The sequence below is a fragment of the Dendropsophus ebraccatus genome, chromosome 1 (assembly GCF_027789765.1).
Source record: "Dendropsophus ebraccatus isolate aDenEbr1 chromosome 1, aDenEbr1.pat, whole genome shotgun sequence".
Taxonomy (NCBI): Eukaryota; Metazoa; Chordata; class Amphibia; order Anura; family Hylidae; genus Dendropsophus; species Dendropsophus ebraccatus.
The window spans coordinates 59751701-59777441 of NC_091454.1; the positions used below are offsets into that span (position 1 = coordinate 59751701).

Here is a 25741-nt window from a genome sequence, read left to right on the forward strand (position 1 = left end):
CAATATGGCAGCTGGGTTCTCATTGGTAGATATTGACAGCACCTCTTATTTCAGGAAATCTTTAAAACACCTTTACTAATGTATTAAATGGACCACCCCACTTAACGTTCTGCTGCATGAAAAGTCTGAATATCGCTGAAACCACTTATAGAGTAAATTAAATAGTCACTCGCTATACAGTCCTTCATGGTCCAATGTAATGCTGAAGAGGGATGTTCCACTACAAAGTGGGGACTTATGGTATATAATACTGGGGGAGTAGCCAGGGCACTGTTATGGGTTTAGACCTAAACCCAAGTTGTCTCATGATAATGAACATGGGTTTTAAAAACTATACTTCGAGCACAGCCAATTTCTTAAGGTTTCCTTTTTCCGCTTCCTCATATCTGGCATAGAGATAGCAACTTCACTCTCTCTAGAATACTGTGATGTAACTAGACCATGTGAAATTGTACATGGGCCTGGACAGTCAGTTATATGGGGAATTTGCCCTATAACGTCCACATAATACAGAAATATGATGCATTTTATCAGGCTCCTTACTAACAGTCCAAGTTCTAAAAAAGATACTGAGGTAAGGCACACAAGAGGAGACAGTGGCGTAAGGCTCAATACATAGCCGCTGTTACTCTTGATGAAGGGCCCACACAATCACTAGTATTCTATGAACTAAACTTACTGAATGTCACATAGGAGGAACAGACAAATTTATAGAGGCTGCTCTGAACAAAATGGCTATGTATGGGCAACATAAGATTCACCTTCTTGTGATACTTTGGAAGAAAGCACTTTGATAGCAGCCCTCACTGAGAAAAGGGTCACCTATACGGTGAAAGGAAGAGAACACTGATGGTGGAGACACATGTATAGAAACAGACATAAGCAATACAGTCTTTGTATCCACATGATACTCCCTGCTATAATCAGCAACCAAACATCATGTACTACATAATAGGGTGCATTTACAAACATGACATTTTGTAGATGTTATTCCAGAGAATGCTACATATGCCCCATGACCTGAAGGAGACTAAGTGCTGCCCTCCAGATGACTGTACCATTTTATACAATACATATTTATTCCCTATGAAACTGCCAAAAAATGTACAATGCTGGGGAAAAAAAGTAAAAGTAGGAAACCAAATATATTATGAGCCAAAAGCCTGCATAATGACAAGACTGTGGCATCTGGGATTAATTGAGACTCCATGCAATATAATATTTATATATATATATATATATATATATATATATATATATATATATATATATATATATATCAACAACAAGGCTCACTCTAAATTGCATTTTGTGGCCTGTAAATTTGGGGCCATGATGCTTTGCACTAAGCCACCAAAATCCATACCTTTCGTCCTAGAAAAGGCCTACAAGTTATTTTATATGTCTACTCCTCCTTTAGTGCGAAGGAGGAAAGTGACAATCATGCTAAACATCAATGGCAACAGGCTGCCACTCTCCAAAGTGTTTTTGGGTATAAGAACCAAGCTTGCTTTTGTTTTTCTACAGAGTGCCACAAACCTAAAAAGGGCTATTTGGTACTGCAATACAGAGGCGAGACAAGCAGCAATGTATAACTATTACCAGCACTGATGCAGTGGGGGGTGAGCACACCCTTTTTTCTATTCTCAGACAACCCCTTTTTCAGGCTTCATAACTATCACTTAGTGGAGCAGATTTTAGATTAAATGTGCAGGCTATATTCTTTCTACGACAGTAAGGTTCAACCAAGTTAAAGTAGCACTCCATCACTAGTAATGTTGTACATAAAATATTCATCTAACCCAATTAATGAGCCCTTTCATTATAGCAGTTGTGACATGCCAGTCTGACACCAGTCCCTCAGATATGTAGGCCTTCCTGTGAACTACAGTATTACATGATCAGATACTTCTCTTCCCTACCAAGTTCCACCCTTGCTGTGCCAGTACAGCTGAAGAGATCATTTCTTCCCTGCCTAAGGATAACAAGGGAAAGAACCAGGAGCGCAGTTATACTGGCTGAACTTCCATCATGATTAGCTTCAAACATAAAACTCTCCTAACACTGCCAAGCTATTCTGTGCACAGCGTATCAACCGTGTTTAGCGCCGCTGAGTTCTGATGTGGGCGCATCAGCATGAGCGCGCATCAGAACTCCCCACTGCACACAATGAAGTGTGCGGCCGGAGCTGGACGCTCCATTGTGTGAACCCACAGGGTTATCTGCGACCGCTATTCAGTGAAAAGCTGCCACAGAAAATTGACATGCCTGTTTCTCATGGCACCACTAGGGATCCTGGCTAGATTGTATACTATGTGTATACAGTCCGGCCGGTATTCCCTCAGCCTTCAGCACAACATAAGTTCCGTACTAATCAAGGCCGTTGCAACAAAGGCTGTGATTACTGCGAAACTTACGTTGTGTGAACATGGCCCCACACTGTTCTCTCCTGTCCCCTACCTATGATCAACAGGTCGCACACACAAAAAAAGATTCTGTGGACATGAGTCAGGGGAGTTTTCTGTTACCTGTGGCTAAGCTCTATCACTTGTTTCCCTTAGATCAGACGCATGGCAGAGCAAGTGCAATGTGATAATACGATCGCCTCTGCCTCAGACAAAGACAGCAGCCTAGTGTGAAATGTAGGCTACAGGGCTGCACATGAGGATGACAGAGGAGAGATGGTGCCACTATAAAATACCGAATTGCCCTCAGCATTCTTTAACTTCCTGCAGTAAAAGGTGCACTTGTAACACTGTTCAAAGATAATTTGTATGATCTAAAAACTGGGAAAGTTATGTGTGAGGAACATAGGTGTAATAAATGAAGCAGTTATGGTATGTCATTAAATTGTGCCATGAGATAGAATTAGGCTATGTTCCAACTTCGAGAATATATTGGGAGAAGGCAGCTGTCTTGTTTTATAGACGGCCACTAAGATCATGATTAGCAGTCATCTATATAACCAGATGGCTGCCTTCCGCCGATATGTTCCCAATTGGAGCATAGCCTTAATCTGTAAATATCTGGCATCTATTGAAAAAAAAAATCCCACGGTGTGTCATAAGACTACTGCCACCCATTACTGATTTATTAATTTTATGATCAGCTTACGACTGCCCTGAAAGATTGAAACAAAGCCAAGTGATAAAGGTGATAAAGCATGGCAACTGGTTTGAATTCTACTGCACTGTACCAGCAGCACCCAGGTCAAGATGGCTGACAAAGCCCAAAACAGTGCCATATCTGATGCACGGCTACCAATGAAGAAACAATGTGTTAGTCTAATTTGTATACATAACTTTCTGAACCTGTACCTCTTTAAAAGCAATCTACATAAAACTGGCTATGACAAATTCATTCAATAAATAAACTGGATCTCTAAATTATTTCATGCTAAACAGTCTACATAAGAGTGCTTTCTGTGAGACCCATATATGTTTAATTTTCAGGTATAAAGTGAAGTATTTGTGCAGAATTCAGCACTGCCACTGATATTTACTGGGAGATACTCCACAAGCCTTCAAGAAAAGGTTTCCCTTCTGAAAAGCAGAACACTGTACACAGCAAGAATTATGCGCCCGTGTCATAAAATGTAGAACATCCTTGCTCCAATTTAATATAAAAACAATTGGGACATTAATAATCATCAAATTAGAAAATTCCTTGGCACCAGGGCTATTAGATTTTGCAACTTCATTTTACCATGAAGGACTTAAAGACCTCCATGTTAAAATCTAAAAGAATCCCATTTTATGGGCTAAAAACAGAGAAGCCTTGCTTCACATAACACAATGTGTTTCCCTGCCATCGGCTGAAAACCAGCTACAGTTCTGTATATCTCAACACTTTAATATCCTATACTCTGCAAGGAACAATACTAGGGAAAACAACTGAATCAATACTAAAAGGCCTGTCATGGTTAATGTTATTCCATCTGTAAAATAAATCATACCCTGTTTACCCAATCTGAAGATTGTATTTCATACAAGCTATGTATCCTACTGATTGTTAAATATTGTTCTCTCATGTGGTCTAGAGCTTCTCTGAACAGTCCCTCTTCACCCAGTCAATAATACTTCTATATTTTCATTTATTTATATATATAGTCTATAAAATTTCTCTTGCTTATGTGAGCTCTTATATCTGATGTGCGTGCTCAGTTCTGTTTTTTTCTGTGATAAACATGATCCTTTCACAGCTGCTGTATGTATGAAAAAGTACCTATCGCTACACTAAAATGCACTGCTGCTTATTCTCTTCTCTAACACAGGTAAGACAGTACAAAGTAACAAAGCCCACAAACCATTAAAAACAAGAAATGCATATGTCGTATCATATAAAGTACTTGGAAGGCTAATTTGATAGGTAATATAATAAAAACTGCACAACCCCCTTTCACTGCTGAAAGACCGGATTTAAGATGTCAAACACTTACTCTGTTCAACCCTGCGACAAGCCACGACAATCAGAAAATGTAGATTTGTGGTCTGTTGAACATACTACTGACTACAGGCGGGGGCACAAAGACCCCCTACACTGAAAAAAGGTTTGACCATAGACGAGGGAAGGAGCTTGCCTCCCTGTAGTTTTTACATTTGCAATAAGCTTTATAAAATAAATAGGATTTAAAAAGTTATCGTGCATGATATCAGGAATATTGATTCCTTCGCAAAATAATGGGAAAAAAAATAACATTCATAATGCAATGAAAAATAGTTTAAATAAGTTTTTTTTTTCCTTAAATAAAAAAAGTGAAGCTTCAGCATGTCTCAGCAAGACAACCAGGAAAGTGTTAAATGGATATGGCTGAAACAAAGTTGTGCAGAGCCGTTTGTCTTCAGCGTCAGCCAGACAGTAAGTTATGGCAGTCTTCCTTCTAAGCAGGACACAGTGTTGTGGAGAAAATTAGAGGCAGCGAGAAAAAGATTTCCGATCCCATAACTTGGGTCCTTAATGTTTCAAACCGGCATCTAAGCGCAACCAATGCAGGCCTTGACGGGTATAGCGTACCAGTTCTGTCATGGTGCTTGAGTTAAAGATCAAGGGGCCCATTACTTTATCCAGTTCTGTAAAAAAATCTAAAGGGGAAGGGGGAGACAAAACCAAAACAAGGTTTCAGAAATTAAACTAAATCAAATCAAGTGCACATCTGTGGGTTCAGCAGAACAACATACCACTTTGCTCTTTACAGAGTTGTTCAGCTTGGTCCCAAATTTCAGTGGCATAAAGAAAATTGGATGTGACTTGGACGTAGCTGGCAGCCATCTGATGAATTCTCTGTGGAATAGTTACTGATGACGCACCACCCGTTGAACTAGACACATTGGAGGTATAGCTGTTGGAACTACCAGGGGACAGCTTTGGAGACACTGGAGAGGGCATACTGACAGACTTACTGTGTAATGAGAGAAAGATACAAATTATTATAGGCAACGTCAAGTGCTATCTGAGGATAAGAATTTATCACATGTAGGGCACATGCACATATAAAGACCTTATACTGACTGCATTCCTATCCAACAATATATTTTATATAATATATTCCATGCATATATTATTAAATAAACATTTTAAACTAGTCTTAAATAAATCATAAATACAAAATCTTGACTTTAAGACATAATGGAGCATAAAAAAATTCTAAAGCATAGCAGATACAGACTATTGCCAATGAACCAAAATGCTTATTTTATGATTATATTTATATATATATATATATATATATATATATATATATATATATATATATATATATATATATATATATATATATATATAGATAGATAGATAGATAGATAGATAGAATGAAATATATCCTAAAACTCAATATAGTCTGGAATTAAAGTGAGACTTTTTATACCTTCCCATTCCTGGCGATGGAGCTTGTGAATTACTGTAAGAATTCTGTAAGGGTAAAATAACATTTAGTATACAGTTTGTGCAATAGGCCCTATCACTGGCCATCTCCCTGATGAAAAATCATATTCAATATTTAATATCTTTTTTCTCAATGCCAAAAATGTCCATGTGCCTAATGTATTGTATGGATTAAAAATTTAGGGGGTGTCGTGCTGTCCTCAGATACTAGTCTTACTTACTTTTAGGTGCTCAGTTAAGGTTTTGGAATACTTCAGGGCACTCTCTTTCTTCAGTTTAAACAATCTCAAGTACAGGAGGGACTGACATCGGAGACTATAAAGACAGAACACAAGCATACACTATCAAATGTTTATCGATTCTAACATACGTCTGCAAGGGTTGTATACATGACCATAAGGAGATCCAGTGAAAGCACAAGTCTCAAGTATTAACACACAAACTTTATTCTGGGGTATGAGTGGCTGGTAGGAGTGAAGCTAAGTAAAGAGGAAACAAGCAGCTAATGTTTTATAAAATATATGTTCAAAATTACACAATTGCACAATTTACAACCTTCAAGATACAAAATATTTTCTGTACCTACCAAAGAACACCCAGTCTTTTATCAGCTGCTGTAGCGTCTGGTGCTGAAGAACTTTTCAGTTTCATAGTATACCTAAAGAGTAAAGAAAGATATACCAATTAATCATTTATACAGAAATCAATATGTTTACATGGTATCAGCACTTTTGACATGGAAGTACATCCACCGAGTCTTAAAGAGTACCTGTCATACAGTTTTTCCGCAAATCAGCAATGCAGTAGATCGGTTAACCATGGATACATCCACAAGCTCTTAAACGATCTTTTAGCAGGAGGGACTGCATGCCGTACAAGAAAGGCTACATAATGACAGGTATGCTTTAAAGAATACAATAAGCTAAATGTCGTAAACAGACCAGATGAACTTAAAGAGAGAAAATCAGAAGTGGAAAGGTAAAAAACAGCTATAAACATGGCACACATTAGATAGATGGCCAATCATGAATGAAACCAGCAAGTTAATTATTGTGCGCCCAGCTGCTTAAGCCTTTTACACTGCAACACATTTAACCCTACATTAAAAGGGGTTATCAAGGATTCGAAAAACATTTATTTATTCTTCCAAAAACTGCACCACCCCTCAGTTTGTGTTATTGCAGCACAGTTCGATTGAAGTGAATGGAGCAAAATGCTAATGCCACGCACAACCTAAGGACAGGCGTGGAGCTTTTTTTTAAAAGAAAGCAGCTGTGTTTTCTAATCCTGGACAACCCCTTTAAATCCAGGTTCCAGTGGGGGAAGTATGGAATTCGTGACCAGAAGAGAGATTAAAGTCCAGCACTTACTTAATAAGCTCCACAGTCTCAGAGTACATAGGAAAGGGGGATTTTGACTCTTGCACGCTTTTCTCCAATGCATTTCCACACTCTATGAAGGAAACCACGGCATCAAGGTAGTATACTGCTTTCTCAAATCTGTCAGACTACAGAAAGAAATCATTTGTTAGAGCCTTGTGTTCTATGAGGAGCACAGCTGGATAATCAGAAGAAGCCATTTATTTTAGGGTAAATTTTCAATAAGTGACTAGACCATTATTATGTGCATAAATGGTTATATTGTATGTTACAAAATGTCATTTGAAAGTGGCCACACTTTTACAGGAAAATTTTTTAGTTCAGAATGTTACGAATGTTACGAATTATTTTATATAAACCATAATAAAAACTATAGTTTGTAATGTTTGTTTTTATCATGGATTGTAAAAAAAAGCAGTATTTTATCCTGTCAAAAGAATGCCAATAGGGAAACTAGCCTGCCCTGCTGGAGGCACTGTCCAGTAGGTGCAAATAACATGGCATACTTGTGGGCCTTGATCAGGCCTCTGCTATATTGGAAACCCATTTGCATCTCAGAGATTGTGTCCCCCCCCCCCCCCCCCCCAGTGCCAGTGGGGTGACAGACACCCAGAAACCACCTAAATGTCACAAACACAATTTGACCACAGTATCAAAAGGTGAAATTCTCTGCTCCAAGTGGTTAGACCAGGGGCCCTACTGTCATGCAACTGCTAAGCTTCCATGGTATTGCACAGAATACCAGTGCCGGAATACTTTTGCCCGGCAAACAAAAGACATATTGTGGTCATGAAGTGTTAATGAAAAAAAATATGTTAGAAAACTCCTTTAATCTCATTACCTGAATATATTAACCAACTGTTAAATTAAGACATTACATAAAAGGAGTACCTCTCATTATAATTTGACACATCAAAAGTTATTGATCAGTCTCACTGCTTAGAACCGCTGCAATACGAAGATACAACTTGGAAGAGCACGCCAGCAGCAGCACCACCATCCACTCCCTGGCTGTCTGCTTAAACCAAAACTTAAGCCTCAAACACTAATGTAGGGATGGGGAACCTTCGTCCCTCCAGCTGCTGCAATAATGCAATTCCCATTATGCATGATAGGAATTGTAGGTTTGCAACAGCTGGACAGCCAAAGGTTCCCTATCCCTGCTATAATGAGAGTAAACTATCAGAATTAGCGAGCAGCTGGGGAGTGGTTTGCGCTCTCCTTGGCTGCGTCGATTGGCGTTACTTTTGGGGGGTGCCTTATTTTGGGCTAGTTGGAAGTGTTATTGTAGGAGAAGGACTTATTTTCGGGGAAACACGGTATACAAAAGCAATAATTACCAAAGCATCAGCATTGTGCTTGAGCTTCTTTGCTTCTTGCAAATAATGGTCAGCTGAATGATTCCTGGAAACGGAAAATAAAACATTAGAGCTTTACAAAAATAATCTAACATATAATATATTTATAACAGATATAAAAATTAAATTGTATATCATTAGAATATATGAACACTTATTCATCGATAGGGGCCCATGTGTTTAAACTTTTTCTCTAGTAGTTTCAAATATATTGCTGCAGCTTCCAAATTCATATTTTAAATTCTATATACTGTAAATTTTATACACAGCTGTGTCAGTACACTACAGAGAACTTTTAAACTGCTTAGGAGCTCCTGACATCATAATTGATCATGATGCTGGGAGCTGCCAGGTCCATCTGCAGAACACCATCCGCGAATTCAGAATTCTACGGACGTGTGCATGACCCCTTACATGTGTCTCCCTAATAGATATCTAAAAGCAGTTTAGAACATGAATTGCAGCTGAAAGACTCCCTTTAAAGCTATGCTCACACACTCACCAAATGACAGATTTTTTTTGGACGGCCTTCATTTACTGACAAACAGCAGCCATTATTCATGTAACAATGGCCGTTATTTGAACGGTGTGTGAAGATAGCCTCACAGTGAGTTTCAAACATCACAGCAAAAATGTGACAATTTGGGAAAAGAAAAAAAAAAAGTAATGTGTCATCACAGCCTCAGGACACTACAGTTTACTTCGTCTATATCAACAAGGTCCCTGAGGTCATGTGCCACTGAGGATGGAATGTTTTGGCCTCTTTCTAGGAAATACCATCAGTCTCATGTATGGATAAAGTTTTTACCCCTTAAGGACAACGACAATTTTCTTTTTCAGCCTACAGGGCCATGCAAGGGCTTGTTTTCTCTTGAACAATTGTACTTTGTAATGACTCCTTTCAATCTACCAGGCAAAAATTGCTAAAAATTTCAGCTGTATCCGATCTAAAACTATACATGATTTAAATCACCCAAGTCAATGTTTTCCTGTAGCTACCTTATACACATTACATGATGACCCCCCCACACACACACACAAAATACAGTGTTATGCTGATATATTAATTCATCCAACTTACAATGTACACAATGCTAAAAATATTGTATGTTGCACATTACCTGTCCTCAAATGTCAGCTTTGCTCTTCTGGATTTGTTATCAATTGGTGGTATAAAGGCAACAGCAGTAGGATTACTTGAGGCTTTCTCCTAGAAAGTGAATATTTTTAACTATTAGACAAGATATACCCATCACCCCAAATAACACCTTCAACCCCCACTTACTATAGATAAAATGCATTATTTATGGTATGTTCACATGTCACATTAAAATCTATCATTCACAGATGGATCCTTTGTCTTTTCAATCTAGTTGTGCTGCACATTAGCACTGCTACAGATCTGGACGAGGATACCGCCCATTGTGATTACATGGGGTAAAACCCTGGCTTTTCCACAATGAATCTACAAAAAAAGTAGCATTCTACTTATGTATACAGCAAAAATCTGCGTGGAGGTTTTTGGATGTAAAGGGTATGAAACTCATTTTGATGGTGGTTTCTAAATGTCCCCAAACCCCATTAATCTAGCTGAACTGCACCCAAATAAAGATAAGTTAACACAGACAGATGACTACTTGTCTTGCTTACCTTGGGTTCCTTTGTAGTGTTAGAGGACTTCCCTTCAGTCTTCCGTTGCTTGGCAGAGGAATTACTTTTGGTGCTGCTATCTTTAGTGCTGCCACTGCTTCCTGACTTTAGGGATGATGACTGACTAACTGTTCTCTTCCGCTCAGTCTTTGAATCTTTCTGTAGTGCAGGTGGAGCAGGAGAGGGAAGGGGATCTTTTTCTTTTACTGGATTCTGTTTAGTCGATCTGATGAAGGGAAAAAAAAAAAACCAATAAAAACTTAAAAACAATATTAACTTTAAAGTCTGTCAGCTGCAATAGAGGTTCCAAACTGCTGACTGGTAGACAACTGTTAGGTCAAGGAGACACATGGCACCTTTCATCCAGCAGTCTGTGCATCCAGAACATAGAAAAATGCTTTTGTTCTCCTATGGATATATTGTCATATTGTGCACCCTTACTAGTGAGCCTCTCATATCAGTTCCTAGTTCTCACCCTGATTCATAGAGAAACCGTTCATCCTTCTATAACTTCTAGTGCTGGATCAGGATAAATGATGTTAAACTGTAGGTCATAGCCCTACTACTTCACATATTCATGCGTGTATTCCAAACCTCTCATCCGGACAGTTCTCAACACAGACAAAGGTGGCAGCAGGAAGCACTATGTTGGATTAGACTAGACTTCCTCCAGGGTATACAGCAGCTGATAAGTCCTGGAAGTACTTTTTAATTTTTCTTTTTTTTTTTTTTAACCCTTTAAGGACATGGCCCATTTTCGTTTTTACGTTTTCGGTTTTTTCTCCTTGTGTTTAAAAGGTCATAGCACTTGCATTTTTCCACCTAGAAACCCACATGACCCCTTATTTTTTGCGTCACTAATTGTACTTTGCAATTACAGGCTGAATTTTTGCATAAAGTACACTGCGAAACCAGAAAAAAATTCAAAGTGTGGTGAAATTGAAAAAAAATACGCATTTCTTTTATTTGGGGGAAATGTGTTTTTACGCCATTCGCCCTGGGGTAAAACTGACTTGTTATGCATGTTCCTCAAGTCGTTACGATTAAAACGATATATAACATGTATAACTTATATTGTATCCGATGGCCTGTAAAAAATTCAAACCGTTGTTAACCAATATACGTTCCTTAAAATCGCTCCATTCCCAGGCTTATATCGCTTTTATCCTTTGGTCTATGGGGCTGTGCGAGGTGTCATTTTTTGCGCCATGATGCGTTCTTTCTATCGGTACCTTGATTACGCATATACGACTTTTTGATCGCTTTATATTACATTTTTTCTGGATTTGATGCGACCAAAAATGCGCAATTTTGCACTTTGGGATTTTTTTTGCGCTGACGCCGTTTACCGTACGAGATCAGGAATGTGATTAATTAATAGTTCGGGCGATTACGCACGCGGCGATAGCAAACATGTTTATTTATTTATTTGTTTACTTTTATTTAAAACCTGGGAAAAGGGGGGTGATTCAGACTTTTATTAGGGGAGGGGGCTTTTTACTATTAACAACACTTTATTTTTTTTTTTTACACATATACTAGAAGGCCCCCTGGGGGACTTCTAGTATATACACTTGGATCTCTCATTGAGATCTCTGCAGCATAGATATGCTGCAGAGATCCATGAGATCGGCACTCGTTTGCTTTCGGCTGCTGCAGCCGAAAACGAACAAGTGCCGAGCCGAGGACGGCGCCATCTTGGACGCGTCCCCGGCCGGCATCAGTAACGGAGATCGCTCCTCCGGGACAAGGTCCCGGAGGAGCGATCTCCCCCACTAGACCCCAGGGAAACGTTGCCTCCGGTAATCGGAGGCAGCTATCAACTTTGACAGCTGCCTCCGATTAGCTAATTAGCGGGCACGGCGATCAGACCGTGCCCGCTAATAGCAGCGGTCCCGGGCTACTCGCGGCACCCGGGATCGCGACACTTCAAAGCGGGGCCGCCGCGCGGCCCCGCTTTGAAGTGCAAGTGAGGACATATGACGTACGCATACGTCCTATGTCCTTAAGAGGTTAAAGAGTAACTGTCATGTTTTTTTTTTATTGCAGAAATCAGTAGTATAAGCGATTTTAAGAAACTCTGTAATAGGTTTTATCAGCCAAAAAATCCTCCTTCTGTACTCAAGAAGCAATCTCCCAGCCTCCCCCCCTGACTTCTTATCTGTGCATTATCAGGCAAACACGTCTTCATTACAGAGAAGCCAGTGAAGACAGGCTCCGCTCTCTCCATTGTAAGCCTACGAAGGGGGGAGGGGCTGAGGGAGAGGAGTGAGCAGGAAGAGGTGACATGAATGTCAGCTGTTTCTAGACTCTCTGGGCAGCTAAAATGCTAAATTCAGTGTCAGAGAGGTCAGTGCTTATCTATGAACTTACTGAGAGAAGATTGCAGGGTGTTGTGCTTTGCAGAAATCCTCCGTGCTCAGTCACTCCTAACAGCCCCTCCCCTCTCCATAGCCACATAATGGAGACAGAAATCCTGCTTTATTTGATGTGAGGGGGGAGGCTGGGAGATTGCTTTTTCAGTACAGAAGGAAACTCTTTGAGTACATAAAACCTATTCCAGAGTTTCTTAAAATCGCTTGTACTGTTGATATTTAATGTTTTCAGAAAATTGACCCTGAAATGACAGTTACGCTTTAGGGTGCCTTCACACCTACCGACTCGCAGCGTTAATAACGCTGCGAGTCGGCTAGGTCCTGGCAAATCACTGTCATTACATACACGCAGCGGTCTGAATGACTGCTGTGTGTATGTAAATCTGCCGGACGCTTAACCCCTTCTGATGCCTGCCGCCTCCCGCTCTGCTCTGTATACATACCTCCTTGCTCCACGGGGTCCCGGCGTCCTGCTCTCGCACCCGGCCAGTGTGTTGCCCTGCCGCAGGGACCCCGTGGAGCGAGGAGTTAATGTATACGGAGCGGGAGGCGGCCGGCCGGCATCAGAAGTGGTTAAGCGGCCGGCAGATTTACATACACACAGCAGTCGTTCAGACCGCTGCGTGTATGTAATGACAGTGATTTGCCAGGACCTAGCCGACTCGCAGCGTTATTAACGCTGCGAGTCGGTAGGTGTGAAGGCACCCTTAAAGAAACAATTTACAGATTTGCATAACTTTCTGCTATAAGATTTAAAAACTATTTTACTGTCCTGTATACCTATTAAATTACTACATATTGGAAATTTTTATAGCAAATACTTTCAATTGGAGCCAGGCTCTATATAAAAGAATATCCTTAAAAAAAAAGTAAAGGTTTGCCCACATGCACGAGCATGGCACAGGCAAACTATTGGTAAACTCACTCTCTGCTGGATGTCTTGTGGCTTGATGACTTCTCCTCCAGTTTCTGTTTCTTGCTCTCATTGCCTTTAACATCATCATCGTTCTGAAAGAAAAAAAAAAAAATAACCAAAAGGCTAAATATAATTACAGTAGCATGGATTTTCCACTGTTCAACTTGTTAAAGCATGGAAATGAGGGGTCAAGCTGAACTGTTTATGGTGGCACAAACTGGGTACAGCATATTGTGCGCAGAAATTGCTCTTCAGTAAAAAGTTGCAATGTTCACATTACACCACCTGACCAACTGTATAAAGTTTTAGTATTCAATATATTTAAGAAATTTTAGATCCCCCCATTATACTGCCTATATTGTAAAATTATCCTGAAATCTTGCAGTTTTCAATCTCACCGCTGGGTCTAAAACTAATCTGAAACTTAATGTTCTGTCTCCGCTGATAATAGGAGGTTGCTGTAAAGTGATCTGTACAGAATTACAGTGACAGGTGACACCAGTAAATAGATAGCATTAATACAAGACAATGGCAGGTCTGTGGAATGGGCTCTTCAAAAAGTCGCTAAATGCTGTTAAAACAGATAAGGCAAAATGGCAACCTCATAATGCACAAAAAGGTTAAAATTACAATTCAGAAAATATATATTAAAAAAAAAAAAAAAAAAAACAGTAAGGCCCCTTTCACACATCCACTTCTGTCAACAAATGCGGACAAAATAATGACCCCACAGACCCGTACGTATTAAGGGTCCGGGTTACTGGCAAGCCATATTACACCCAAACATTTTGAGGTGCTTACGCCCACGTTCCCTGCACAACTTCTGAGCATTTTTTTATTTGCGGTCACAACATAATGAAGTTGTTGTTTTTTTTTTTCAGCAGTTCTTAAAGGGGTTATCCAGCGCTACAAAAACATGGCCACTTTCTTCCAGAGACAGCCCCACTCTTGTCTCCAGCTTGGGTGAGGTTTTTCTGCTCACTCCCATTGAAGTGAATGGAGCTTAATTGCAAACCGCACCTGAACTGGAGACAAGAGTCGTATTGTCTCTGAAAGAAGGTGGCCATGTTCTTGTAGCACTGGATAACCCCTTTAAAGGGGTTATCCAGTGCTACAAAAACATAGCCACTTTCCCCCTACTGTTGTCTCCAGTTTGGGTAGGGTTTTGAAACTCAGTTCCATTGAAGTAAATGGAGCTTAATTGCAAACTGCACCTGAACTGGAGACAACAGTTGGGGGGAAAGTGGCCATATTTTTGTAGCGCTGGATAACGCCTTTAAAGTGACACTGTCACCCCCTCTACACAGGTGTAAAGGGTAAATTTAGCGGTTTTCATGCCTTATTTTATATCATACGTTATGGTGCTTGTTCAAGTAAAAAGTGATCTTTTATCAACTACAGATTGTGTTAAGTGGGTGAGGCCTCGCGGCATTAGCGCCACTGAGCCCTGCCCACAACACAACCGTTGGCCCCACCCCCTCGTCAGCCATTGGAACATGCTGGCCTAAAGGTCTAGGCCCACCAATGGGCATCAAGGGGGTGGGGCCAACAGTGGTGTTGTGGGCGGGGCTAAGTGGTGCTAATGCCACGAGGCCCCACCCACTTAACACAATCTGCAGATGATAAAAGATCACTTTTTACTTGAACAAACACCATGAAGTATGATATAAAATTACGTATGAAAAGCGCTAAAATTTACCCTTTACACCTGTGTAGAGATGTCAGAATGCACAAAGGGGGTGACAGTGTCACTTTAAGCCAAAGGTAAAAGTGGATTCAAAAGAAATGGCAAATATAAAGGAAGGACTTAAACTTTTAAACTGTAACCCTGCCATGTGACAGTGAACAAACTTTCCCATAGTCCCCCTTGCTTGTAGGCTCAGGGAAGACCAACTGCCAGTACTTCCTGGAGATTGTAGTGGACGAAAGCATGCCTGGCTCACCATAGTGAGTGGGCATAAACAAGAACAGCAAGGTAGTGAAAACAATGCAGGCAGAAGGATAAGCATATATCTCTCAAACAGTACAAGCATTTGTAAAATGTGTACATTTTAAATTTGTTTAATTTCACTTAAGGCATCACTTAAGACCTAGTTTTCTTAAAGGGGTTATCCAAGATTAGAAAATCATGGTGCTTTCCTAAGTGAAACTGGAGACAAGGGTCATGCAATTTCCGGAACAAAGTGGCTATGCTTTTGTTAGCCTTGATTACCCCTTAAAGAGAACCAATCATGGACGAAAGTTAAAAAATTTTTATTCCCTAATTAGATGAAAATCATCATTTTATTGACATTTGTAAATATAATTACTTTTATTGCCACTTTTTTTAATTATTCACTTTTTACTTTCCTGTCTCGAGCCGGCTCTTTTCAAAAGAGCCGGCGCGAGACAGGAAACTCCCGTCATGCAGAGAGGCAGGAAAGGTTCCCATGATCCTTTGCCCGCCGTTCCGTTAATACACAGTGATCTCGCGCTATACAGCGCAAGATCACTGTGTATTTTCTAGTCCCTCTTCTCTAATCTATTTATGAAGATACAGACTGCCTCTGCAGTCTGTATCTTTATACTTTACCTATCCTCTTCTTCGGTGGAGCAAGGCCGGCGCCGCCATCTTGATTACGTCACTTGCTTTCCAGCGGTGGAACGCAAGGCCCGTAATCAAGATGGCGGCGCCCGGCCGTGCGGCACTGAAGCAGAGGATAGGTAAAGTATAAAGATACAGACTGCAAATACAGTCTGTATCTTCATGAAGTCTATCTATGAAGATACAGACTGCCTTTGCAGTCTGTATCTTTATACTTTACCCGATTCTCTGTTCCCTGGCTGTTCCAGCGTGACGTCATCAAGATGGCGCCGCCGCCGGAACAGCCAGGGAACAGAGGATCAGGTAAAGTATAAAGATACAGACTGCAAATGCAGTCTGTATCTTCATGAATAGACTTAGGGAGAGATATACTTTCATAATAGGGACAGTTACATTTAGGTGATTGGTTCTCTTTAACTGACGCTCTCCCACACAGATCTCCAGTACAGAGAAGCTGAGCTGGCTTTGTCCTCCCCAAAGTGTAGGTGCCGATGAAGAACATCATTGCAACCACATAGGGCAGAGCTCATGGGTGGCTCTCAGTGTAGGCTGATGCTGCTTGCGGCCTACACAGGTCAAACAAGTGCTTGTTTGCCCGGGACCTAATGAGGAACTAAAGGAGCAGTTGGCCTCCAACCCTTGGCCCCCTGGAGGACACGGCCCTATGTGGTAGCCAATTTTGTCTTTATTATAAATTAACCTCTGCAAACCTATAAAGGCATTGTCCATATCATACATATAATAGTGGGAAAGGGGTTAAATTATATTTCCAACATGATATACATTTAATTACACACAATTTGTGGGAAATCTACACAAAAATGTTGTGCTTCTGCCCCATTTTCCTGTGTGTAGACATAAAATAACAGGGAAGATGGCAATAGACTATTTATTGGTGCACTTGTGGACTAATATTTAGTGCACACTGCATCAGAAAACTACAGGGCCAAAATTATAAATCAGGGCCACTGTACCGTAAAAGAAAAAGCAAGTCTCAGTGTCACTTGGATAAGACTAAGCAAGACAGGGCACATACACCTGCTTACCATACAGACTAAAATACCAAAAGTGCCAATGTATTCATGATCCCAGCAGCTATCACACCATAGCACACGATTTGTTTGTACTATGGTGGAAATAGATGCCCTTTAGGTTACCTGCCTCATCCTGCTATCGTGTTCTAGATGTATGTACCTAAGCAGAGTCCTGTGACCTGCATATGACTGAAAGGTAGCATAAAGGAAACAGTAACAGCCAGGCAGAAAACACCACCCTCCACCTGAAGTCAAATTTACTTCTTGCCTCACTGCTCAGGCAAATTATTAGAAAGAAGTGTGGCTATGTACATCTATACCTTCAGGCAAAAAAAAATAAAATGACAGCTTTGGTTATGCATAATTTTCCAAACATCTCCCAAAAGTTTTAGTACTCCAAATGTTGACATTGTTGACAACTTCATCACTACGCAGCATAAAATATTTTGCAGTTGGTTGCTGTAGTGTTTCCTATAGCAATACCGCACACAATCTGAGGACGGGGGTGTTGCTGTTTTTGCAAGAAAGTACTTTTTCCAATCCTGGATAACCCCCCTTTAACATGAAGACAAATACAAGGAAAAAACATGATGATGAACACTGACAAAAGTGTTTAGACAACTATCAAAACTAAACTGATAGTCCATTCTGAAATGGGGAAAGAACACAGCAAGACCTTTAACAATATATTTTTTCCTTTTAAAAGGACTAACCTTGTGTTTCCTTTTTCCCTTGCTAGAAGGTTTTTCTGTCTGTTTTTGAGTTTCTTTTGGATGTTTCTCTGGTGCAATTTTTTCAACCTTGGGTGGTTCAGTCTCTTTAAAAGGCCTCCCTGGTATCCGTGATAACAGGCTCAATTCAATTTTAACAATAAGTGGGTATCTGTCCTCAGGCTCACTTAAGGGGGAAAGAAGCTCTTTCTCTTCCATAGGAGAGAACAATCGTTGCCGAAAAATGGTATCATCCTCCTCAACGGAGGGTTTAGCTGGGGGAGTCCTATTGCTCTCAGAATATTTAGGGGTTTGGGAGGAAGGAGGAAGGCTTTCAATTTCATCAGAGTCAGAAGATGAGGTATCCGTGTCAATAAACTCCTTAGATTTTTGGGAGGGTTTACTTGAGCTTTTGTTGTACTTTTTCCTTTCTGCCGCAGGCCGAGGCGATGACTTGGGTTCTTTTTTAATACTAGGTTTTCTGGAACCTTTTGTGGCTGCTTTATGGCGATTTGCAGGCAGGTTGGTGGTTGTTTCGGCTGTTGTTACACTTTCAATTTTGAGTTCCCGTCTTGGGGCTTCTACAGTTGTCTTTTCAAGTTTTTTTGGTTGTTTTTTCCCAACGTTTCTCCTCTGAGATGTACTTTCACTCTGAGCTGGAGACTTCTGCCTCCCACGACTACCCTCTGATCCTTTCTGGGCAGCCTTGGAGTCTCTCACTGGGGTGGAGTTATTGGACTCCTTAGGCCCACTAGGTTCTGCGTAATTTGCTCCCGATACCTGCTCTTGCTCCTTTTTGTATCCTTGTGATGATGGAATATTACTCTCAACTGAAGATGCAGGAGACACTTTATGTGGATTGACTTTATTCAGCCAATTGTCCAGCTGCCATTTATTTGATGGTGGAGGCTCAGGCTTTGAAGGAAAGAAACAGAAGGCTGTCAGCAAGAAATAGAACTGACAGTGACATTAGCAATAAAGAGAAACAAAAAACACAAAGATTGCTCCTTACAATGAAACTTTAGATCAACATTAAACAATAAGACATACAAACCAGAGTAAAAAAAAGAAAGATCCCTGTGGTGTTAACACATTATGCAAATACTTTTAGCAGTAAATCCATTCAAAAGATTCTCTAGAAAATGCAAATCTTGTAGTAACTACAAAAAACAAGTCCACATTTAAATACATTACAGGCAATAAGTGTGAAAGATGACAGACATACAGACTGATCTATTAGACTAAAGGCCAAAGCCATATTTATGCTCAGGAAGTTTAAATGTCCCCATAGACTTAAGTGAAAAGTTATCCATCCCCACTGATTTCAACAGGATCAGCCAACTCTCTAATGTGTATAGAGGCCGCCTGACTCTCACCTAACAAAATGACCGTTCTTTTCTGGGAGGCAAGCACCCAAAATATCTGTTGGTAAGTGGCTTACTTCCCTGCACTTCACCTAAATGTTTACGTGTATGAGGTGAACAAAAGAAATGTGAGTCTACATCTACTAAAGATAAGTTAGCACCTTTAAGTAGACCCCAGATACCACCTCTGACCTGTCAATGACTAGTTGGACTTCCTATTCAAATAGTATGTATTTTTCTTTCAAAGCCAAGGTGAAAACACTATAGTAAAAGTATATGGCTAAAATGGTTCCTAATGTCTGTTTATTAGCTGAAGGGGGCTGCAAGGAAAATGTATATGTTGGGGCAGGGTAAGATAAGATTGAACAGATTGCTACTGACCGTAAAGGCCGTATTACACAGCCTGATTTGCTGAATAAACAAACGCCGATCTACTAGATTGGCGCTCACTTACTGAGGCTATTACACAGCTTGAAAATCGTGAGGCAAGGGCTGCAGTGACGTATTTAGCGATGTCCGTGCAGCCCTTGCTTTCACACAAAAAACAATAAAGTTTATACTTATGTGTTGAGGGTGCCCCAATGTACTGTAGCCTTCACATCGCATTTTCTGTTTCTTGAAGCCGCCGTCTCTTCAGTGACAGGCTGAGACAGGACAGCCCTGCGGGCAGTGATTGGCTGAGCCCTGATACACAAATATAAACTATTTTTCCTCACAGTATCATCAACCGTCTGCCGTGCATTACCTATAACATGTAGTGATGTGCAGTTGGCAGCCAATGATTTTTCAACACGTTAAAAGACAATGATCAGCCGATGAGCATTTCTTTGGCTGATCATTGTCTTTATTACACAGAGCGATGATCTGCTAAATCAGCCTGATTGGGCAGATTATTGCTCTGTGAAATGGGGCAATGAACGTGTGTAACCATCCAGGAAAGACTACGCTTGTCAGATTTGTTTTTAAAAGTATCTCTTTAAAAAAAAATTTTTGGATGTCCTAGACCAGTGACTGTGAACCTAGGGCCCTCCAGCTGTTGCAAAACTACAATTCCCATCATACCTGGACAGCCAAAGCCATATCTTTGGTTTTTACCTCAGGAGAGGCACTGCGGGAGGGCTCATTCGCCTCACTATCACTGGAGCTGCTTTCACTTTCAGAATCTGATCCGGAGCTGCTCTCTGATCCACTGTGACTACTTGAATCATCCCTGGAATTCTCTGCTCCTTCACTGTTAGGCTGAGATGGCTCAGAGTTACTAAAAAAGTGAGAGGAAAAACATATAAAGAACTTTTAATGCTCTCCATCACAAAGCCTTTTAGTAATATTCTTGAGAAAAACAAAAAGCGTAACAAAGTGTTCTTATTCTAACAACTTAACAGCCTATCATCCTATATTCAATAAGGTAGCATTAATATTATAAGAAAGTGTGTACAATACGTGTAGTTTTTAATTTGTAAACCACAGCAAAAAATCTATATTTCAGCTTTTTTAGCTAACGGGTACATAGTATTGTACATGTTACGCATACATAAGGCACAGTACAAGTTATGTATATATGAGTCAGCTTTTTATGTGAACCAATATCTGAACAGTAAACTGTTCTATAAAAGATGGGTAGTGCATAAGTCCATAAATGCTAATCAACTGCAAAGAAGAAAAAAAAAAAAAAAAAAAACATTGATTTCCATTAAGGAATACTGAAGACCTGTACACTTACCTTCCTGGTGTGTTGGTTGGTACAGTTTTATCACAATCCTGAAAAAGAATGAGTTAACAGCTTGTAAGTAACCAAAATGAAGCCAAGTCATTAAGTTGAACCAAGAATAGCTCAGATCACCAGTAACAAAACAGCCAGGCTACCATTAAAAATATCAATTTAAGCATAAAAATGTATTTTATTCTAATAAAATTAACCATTGCTGGGCAAGCGTTAATGTCAAGTGTACAACCAAATCCTTCCAAACATACACATAAGCATCTAACTATTTATGTCACAAGCCATAAAGATAGTACAGGGTTTACAATATCACAGCCAAAGGGTCAGGTAAAACATTAAGACAAAGATTTCTATGTACTGTTCCTAAGAATAAGTAGCCAGGCTCTCAAGAAACTGCTAAACAAAAGTTATTTCACAAAACTTGTCAAAAGTAGTTTTTGGGAGGGGTAGTAAAGAAGTACCTGATCTCCATCACTATCTTCACTGCTGCTCAGCTTTAGGTCCTCCTTCAGCATGCTGTAAAACAGGGGTCAAGTGATTATAGGCAAAACTACTGTAAACACGGCCTACATGTATCTGCACATGTATCCACCACAGTATTTTGACTAAAGACTAAAATATAAACTACATATCACAAGATTATTACTATTTCCATTTTAGTCAAAGTGTACTTCTAGTTAACTTACTATAGGTCAATAGCACAAGAAACTCTAAATAGAGCCCCATTGACAATTTCATCAGGTTGTTGGTACCTGTCGGAGGTTAAAGGGAATCTGTCACTAGGTTTATGTTGCCTTAAATGAGGGCAGTATTAACTAGTGACAGAAATGCTGAACAGATCAGTGTATTACTCACATCAGTTTGTTCACCTGTTCACCTGAATAGGATTCTTGCTACACCTCTCCCCCTGCCCTCCAGCTGCTGATAACAGTTGACTGCCAATACACATCATGCATAGATTAACTGCCATGCATAGATTAGGCAGCTGGTGGGCAGAGATTGCAGGTTCTCATGAATATCCAGGACTACTGAGCACATGCACATAATTGAGAGGAATACGGTCTATGCTACTCAGGAAGATCTCTTCAAAACAGCTGCACAAAACATGTAAGTGATACATTATTCAATTCAGCTTCTCTGTCACTAGTTTATGCTATCCTTAAAAAGGGCAGCACAAACCTGACAGTCTCCTTAAGGATTGCTGACATTTACTGTGACATATTGCTGGTTGGCCCATTTGCTTTACCGGACCAACACAGCCTATTAGTGACTAAATTAGGTCCATTTTGTTGGTTGTGAAAAGTCTTGCACAGATACAGTATGCAATAAGGAAATAGGCACAGCCACTATAAAATACTATGTTTAGTTTTTTTATTAAGTGGGTCCACCAAGAACACATCAGCAAACTTGACAGGTTGCTGATATTTACCAGCGACACGTGGACAAATACACCTATATCAATTAAAGTGTAATAGTGAACAATTATGGTGAGTTTACACAGGCAGATTTATCTGACAGATTTTTTTAAGCCAAAGCCAGGAACAGACCATAAACAGGGAATGGGTCATAAAGGAAAGACTGAGATTTCTTTTCAAATCCATTCCTGGTTTTGGCTTCCAAAATCTGTCAGATAAATCTGCCTGTGTAAACGCACCATTAGAGCTTTCACTTTTGGCTTAATGGCTACATCCAGGATCATGTGCAAGTGCAGGAAGAATTTCTCTTCTAGAAAAGGTCTCTACTAAATTATATATGGGAAGGTTAGTAGGCAACAAGCAAAGCAAAGCTGATATCAAATGGAGTTCATATTACAAACGAAGGAAAACTAAATATAGATTTTAAAAAAGGGGGTGGGGGTGGGGGACTATCCCTTTAAGAGGGATGATCAGCACTTATTAGGGACCAATATAGAATTCAAATAACAGGTCATCAAAAATTCTTTCAGGACAGAGGGCTGCTGCCAGCTTAGTGGCATTAGGTAAACTCTGTGTGCTATTTATACTCCTACATGTAATCCTGTATCAGACAAGGCACGCATGACAATAACCTGAGATTTAGACCTGTATTAGTATTTCTCTGCAGACTTAGGTTTCACAAGCTAATGCTTCATGTAATGACAGAGGGGGGAATAAAAGCTAATATTTTTTAAATGATCTATTAAACACAAGTACACCAAAAAAAAAGTCCTCTTAAGACAACACAACTTACGATTTGGGTGGATGACCATTAGAAGTTTTCGTTGATGAACTGAACCTCTCTGTGAGAGAAAAAGCAACATAACATTGATAGTAAGTAAGAGTGGATATACATACTTGTTACATTATGAGATTGGAGCAGATACTTCCCCAGAATACAATAAGGAAACATAGATACATCAGACTTACTTTGATCAGTGCTGGAAAAGCTTGATTGTTGGGATTCCTAAAATAAGAATGTGTAAGAACTGAATTAGTAAAGTTAGAACAGCATATAGTTTTGCTCATTTCTAAACCTTGCTTCCATTTATCATGAAAGGTATAGGGCTAAATTATACATAGCAGCCAACAAATAACATTAGTCTTTTTAGGAAATGCTGCCCACACTTTTCAGGGACCCATTGACTTTCACAGGCAAGTGTCATATGTCATACACACAGACAGACCACAGAGACCAATGACTGGCGGCAGAGCTGCATGAACTTTGTGCGTGAAGTCATGACATCTTATAGGCTTTTTAAACTGTTACACAGATAAAAGCAAAATACAGTACATTACGTGATCAACTTAACACAAACCTTTGTTGGAAATGGAAATTTGGAAGGCTCAGTTTTGCATGGGGTATGAATTGCAGTAAGTGGGGGAGGCCATGAGTGGGTCATCTCCTGCAATCAAAAGTACAAGTGTGAGGACAACAAGAAATCCACAGAAAAGAGGGGACTGAACTTTGATTTATCTGACCACAGAACAGTTTTCCTATTTTTGTTTTGTCCCAGAGAAGACAGCAGCGTTTCGGATTTATATTTACGTAAGACTTTGCATGATACAGCTATGTTCACAGACCATACTTTTTATGAAAAGAACGGCCATTGATTTCAAGTACAACAGTCATTCTTTTCAGAATGCAATGATTTGCATTGAAGTCAATGTTTCACACAATGTATTGAACGACCGGTTGTTTGGCTACGACCGTCGAAATAATGTTCATATCATTTATTTCCGGCCGTTGTCCATGGACTGCAACGGAATTTTTCATTTAAAACAACTGTCGGTTAGGGGGCGGCAATTGCATACTTGCATCAAAATGAAAATTTTGCAGCGAGTATGTAATTTAGAATGACAGAGGATTCACAGCCAATTTCGGTGAGCAATTGTAGCGTAAAATCGGCTGCGGATCTGTTACTTGTGAATCTAGGCCAGTGTTTCTCGACTCCAGTCCTCAAGACCCACCAACAGGTCATGCTTTGAGGATTTCACAGGTGATATTATAGTCAGTGCACCAGTAACTGCCACAGCTGTTTATTGTATGGGATATCCGCAAAACATGACCTGTTGGTGGGTCTTGAGGACTGGAGTTAAGAAACACTGATCTAACCTTAAATTATTATTTATTTTTTTTTGCAAATCAATGGATCTCTGCCATTCTAACATGCTTTTTATATCCAGCCATGTGATTTAGTAATAATAAAAAAACAGGTGGAGGAGCAATTTGCAACTATTTACATTCCCCACTCGTAAACAATTTGGAACATGTTTTCTTAAAGCTCTCTATTGGGCTATTCTTCTAGGTAGAAATGTATGTATGCATGTACCTAATGGTGCACTTGTTTTATAGGCCTTCATACAGCTCAATTTATTGCAGAGCAGGCCCTTTTAGTCTCTGTGGAACGGGATAACTTGTTCAAGTGAGAATAAAAGGGTATAACTAAGAAAAAAACAAAACTAGGACTTCTGAGATGTTATAGTGCCATCACAAAGGTGTTGTACACAGGGGTTTGAAAGGAAAGACCCCATCAGTCACTATATGGAACTGAGAAGCTCAGTGCTGTGCCATTCATTTCTGCTTGGGTGTGATATTTTCTATAAAGCAGAGTCATCCAAGCCAAGCAGTACCATGCGGAAATAAAAGGGGAACAATGCTCAGCTCAGAGATCAGTATATTTAAAGGGGTATTCCAGGGAAAATCAATAATTTAGCAAAGGAAAGGGTTAACCAAGGTTAACCCTTTCCTAATATACTTACCTGTTGTTTTTTGGCCCCCCCAAGGAGATCTCCGGTCCGGTCACGTGATCTTGCAGCTTGTGGCTCGGATCCTCTTCTCCTTCCGGTTCGGTGACGTCACCCGGCCGGCACCGCTCTCCGTCTCATTAGCAGCAGAGCACTGAACCCTGACTGGCTTGGTAGCGTGCAGCCAATCAGGGTTCAGTGCTCTGCATCCCCACACGCTTCAGAGTGGGGGTCCCCTGAGGCTGCAGTAAATTATCAGGGGTCGTCGGGCTCAGTGCCGGTCACCAGTTACATGGGCCGGCACTGCACTACAGCAAGTGATCACTCCGCAACCCCCCCCCCCCCCACCTTGTCAGCGATGCCGACCGAGTCCCGGGAGGGGATGCGGCGGGCGGCATTACTTCATTCATAGCTACCAGACACCCGGCTGCCCGCCGCATCCCTTCCCCCCAGGGACTCAGGGTCGGCATCAGTGGGGAAGTAATGTGTATCGGCTGCTGATCCCCCCCGGCCCCCCTCCCTGTGTCCCTGTCAGATCACTCACCCCCACCCCCGGAGCGTGCTGCTGG

The 25741-nt window shown here is 40.5% G+C and overlaps 1 protein-coding gene across 3 annotated transcripts in view; it reads right to left on the reverse strand.

The window, feature by feature from the left end:
* Window positions 1-1277: 1277 nt before the first annotated feature.
* The window catches only part of AFF4 (ALF transcription elongation factor 4), a 76926-nt gene continuing 52462 nt past the window's right edge, over window positions 1278-25741 (reverse strand). For 2 of the 3 annotated variants that reach the window (XM_069971656.1, XM_069971637.1), the window contains 17 exons: window positions 23744-23830; window positions 23355-23391; window positions 23179-23227; window positions 21432-21486; window positions 20971-21008; window positions 20313-20508; window positions 17890-18801; window positions 13568-13650; window positions 10268-10493; window positions 9739-9827; window positions 8600-8663; window positions 7251-7387; window positions 6467-6538; window positions 6102-6195; window positions 5864-5907; window positions 5178-5398; window positions 1278-5081 (listed from right to left, as the gene is read on the reverse strand). In XM_069971656.1, the coding sequence (XP_069827757.1) occupies window positions 4954-5081; window positions 5178-5398; window positions 5864-5907; window positions 6102-6195; window positions 6467-6538; window positions 7251-7387; window positions 8600-8663; window positions 9739-9827; window positions 10268-10493; window positions 13568-13650; window positions 17890-18801; window positions 20313-20508; window positions 20971-21008; window positions 21432-21486; window positions 23179-23227; window positions 23355-23391; window positions 23744-23830 (2532 nt within the window). In that variant the 3' untranslated portion in view covers window positions 1278-4953. The remainder of the gene's footprint in view (window positions 5082-5177; window positions 5399-5863; window positions 5908-6101; window positions 6196-6466; window positions 6539-7250; window positions 7388-8599; window positions 8664-9738; window positions 9828-10267; window positions 10494-13567; window positions 13651-17889; window positions 18802-20312; window positions 20509-20970; window positions 21009-21431; window positions 21487-23178; window positions 23228-23354; window positions 23392-23743; window positions 23831-25741) is intronic. The other variant, XM_069971647.1, reaches the window with a different exon arrangement.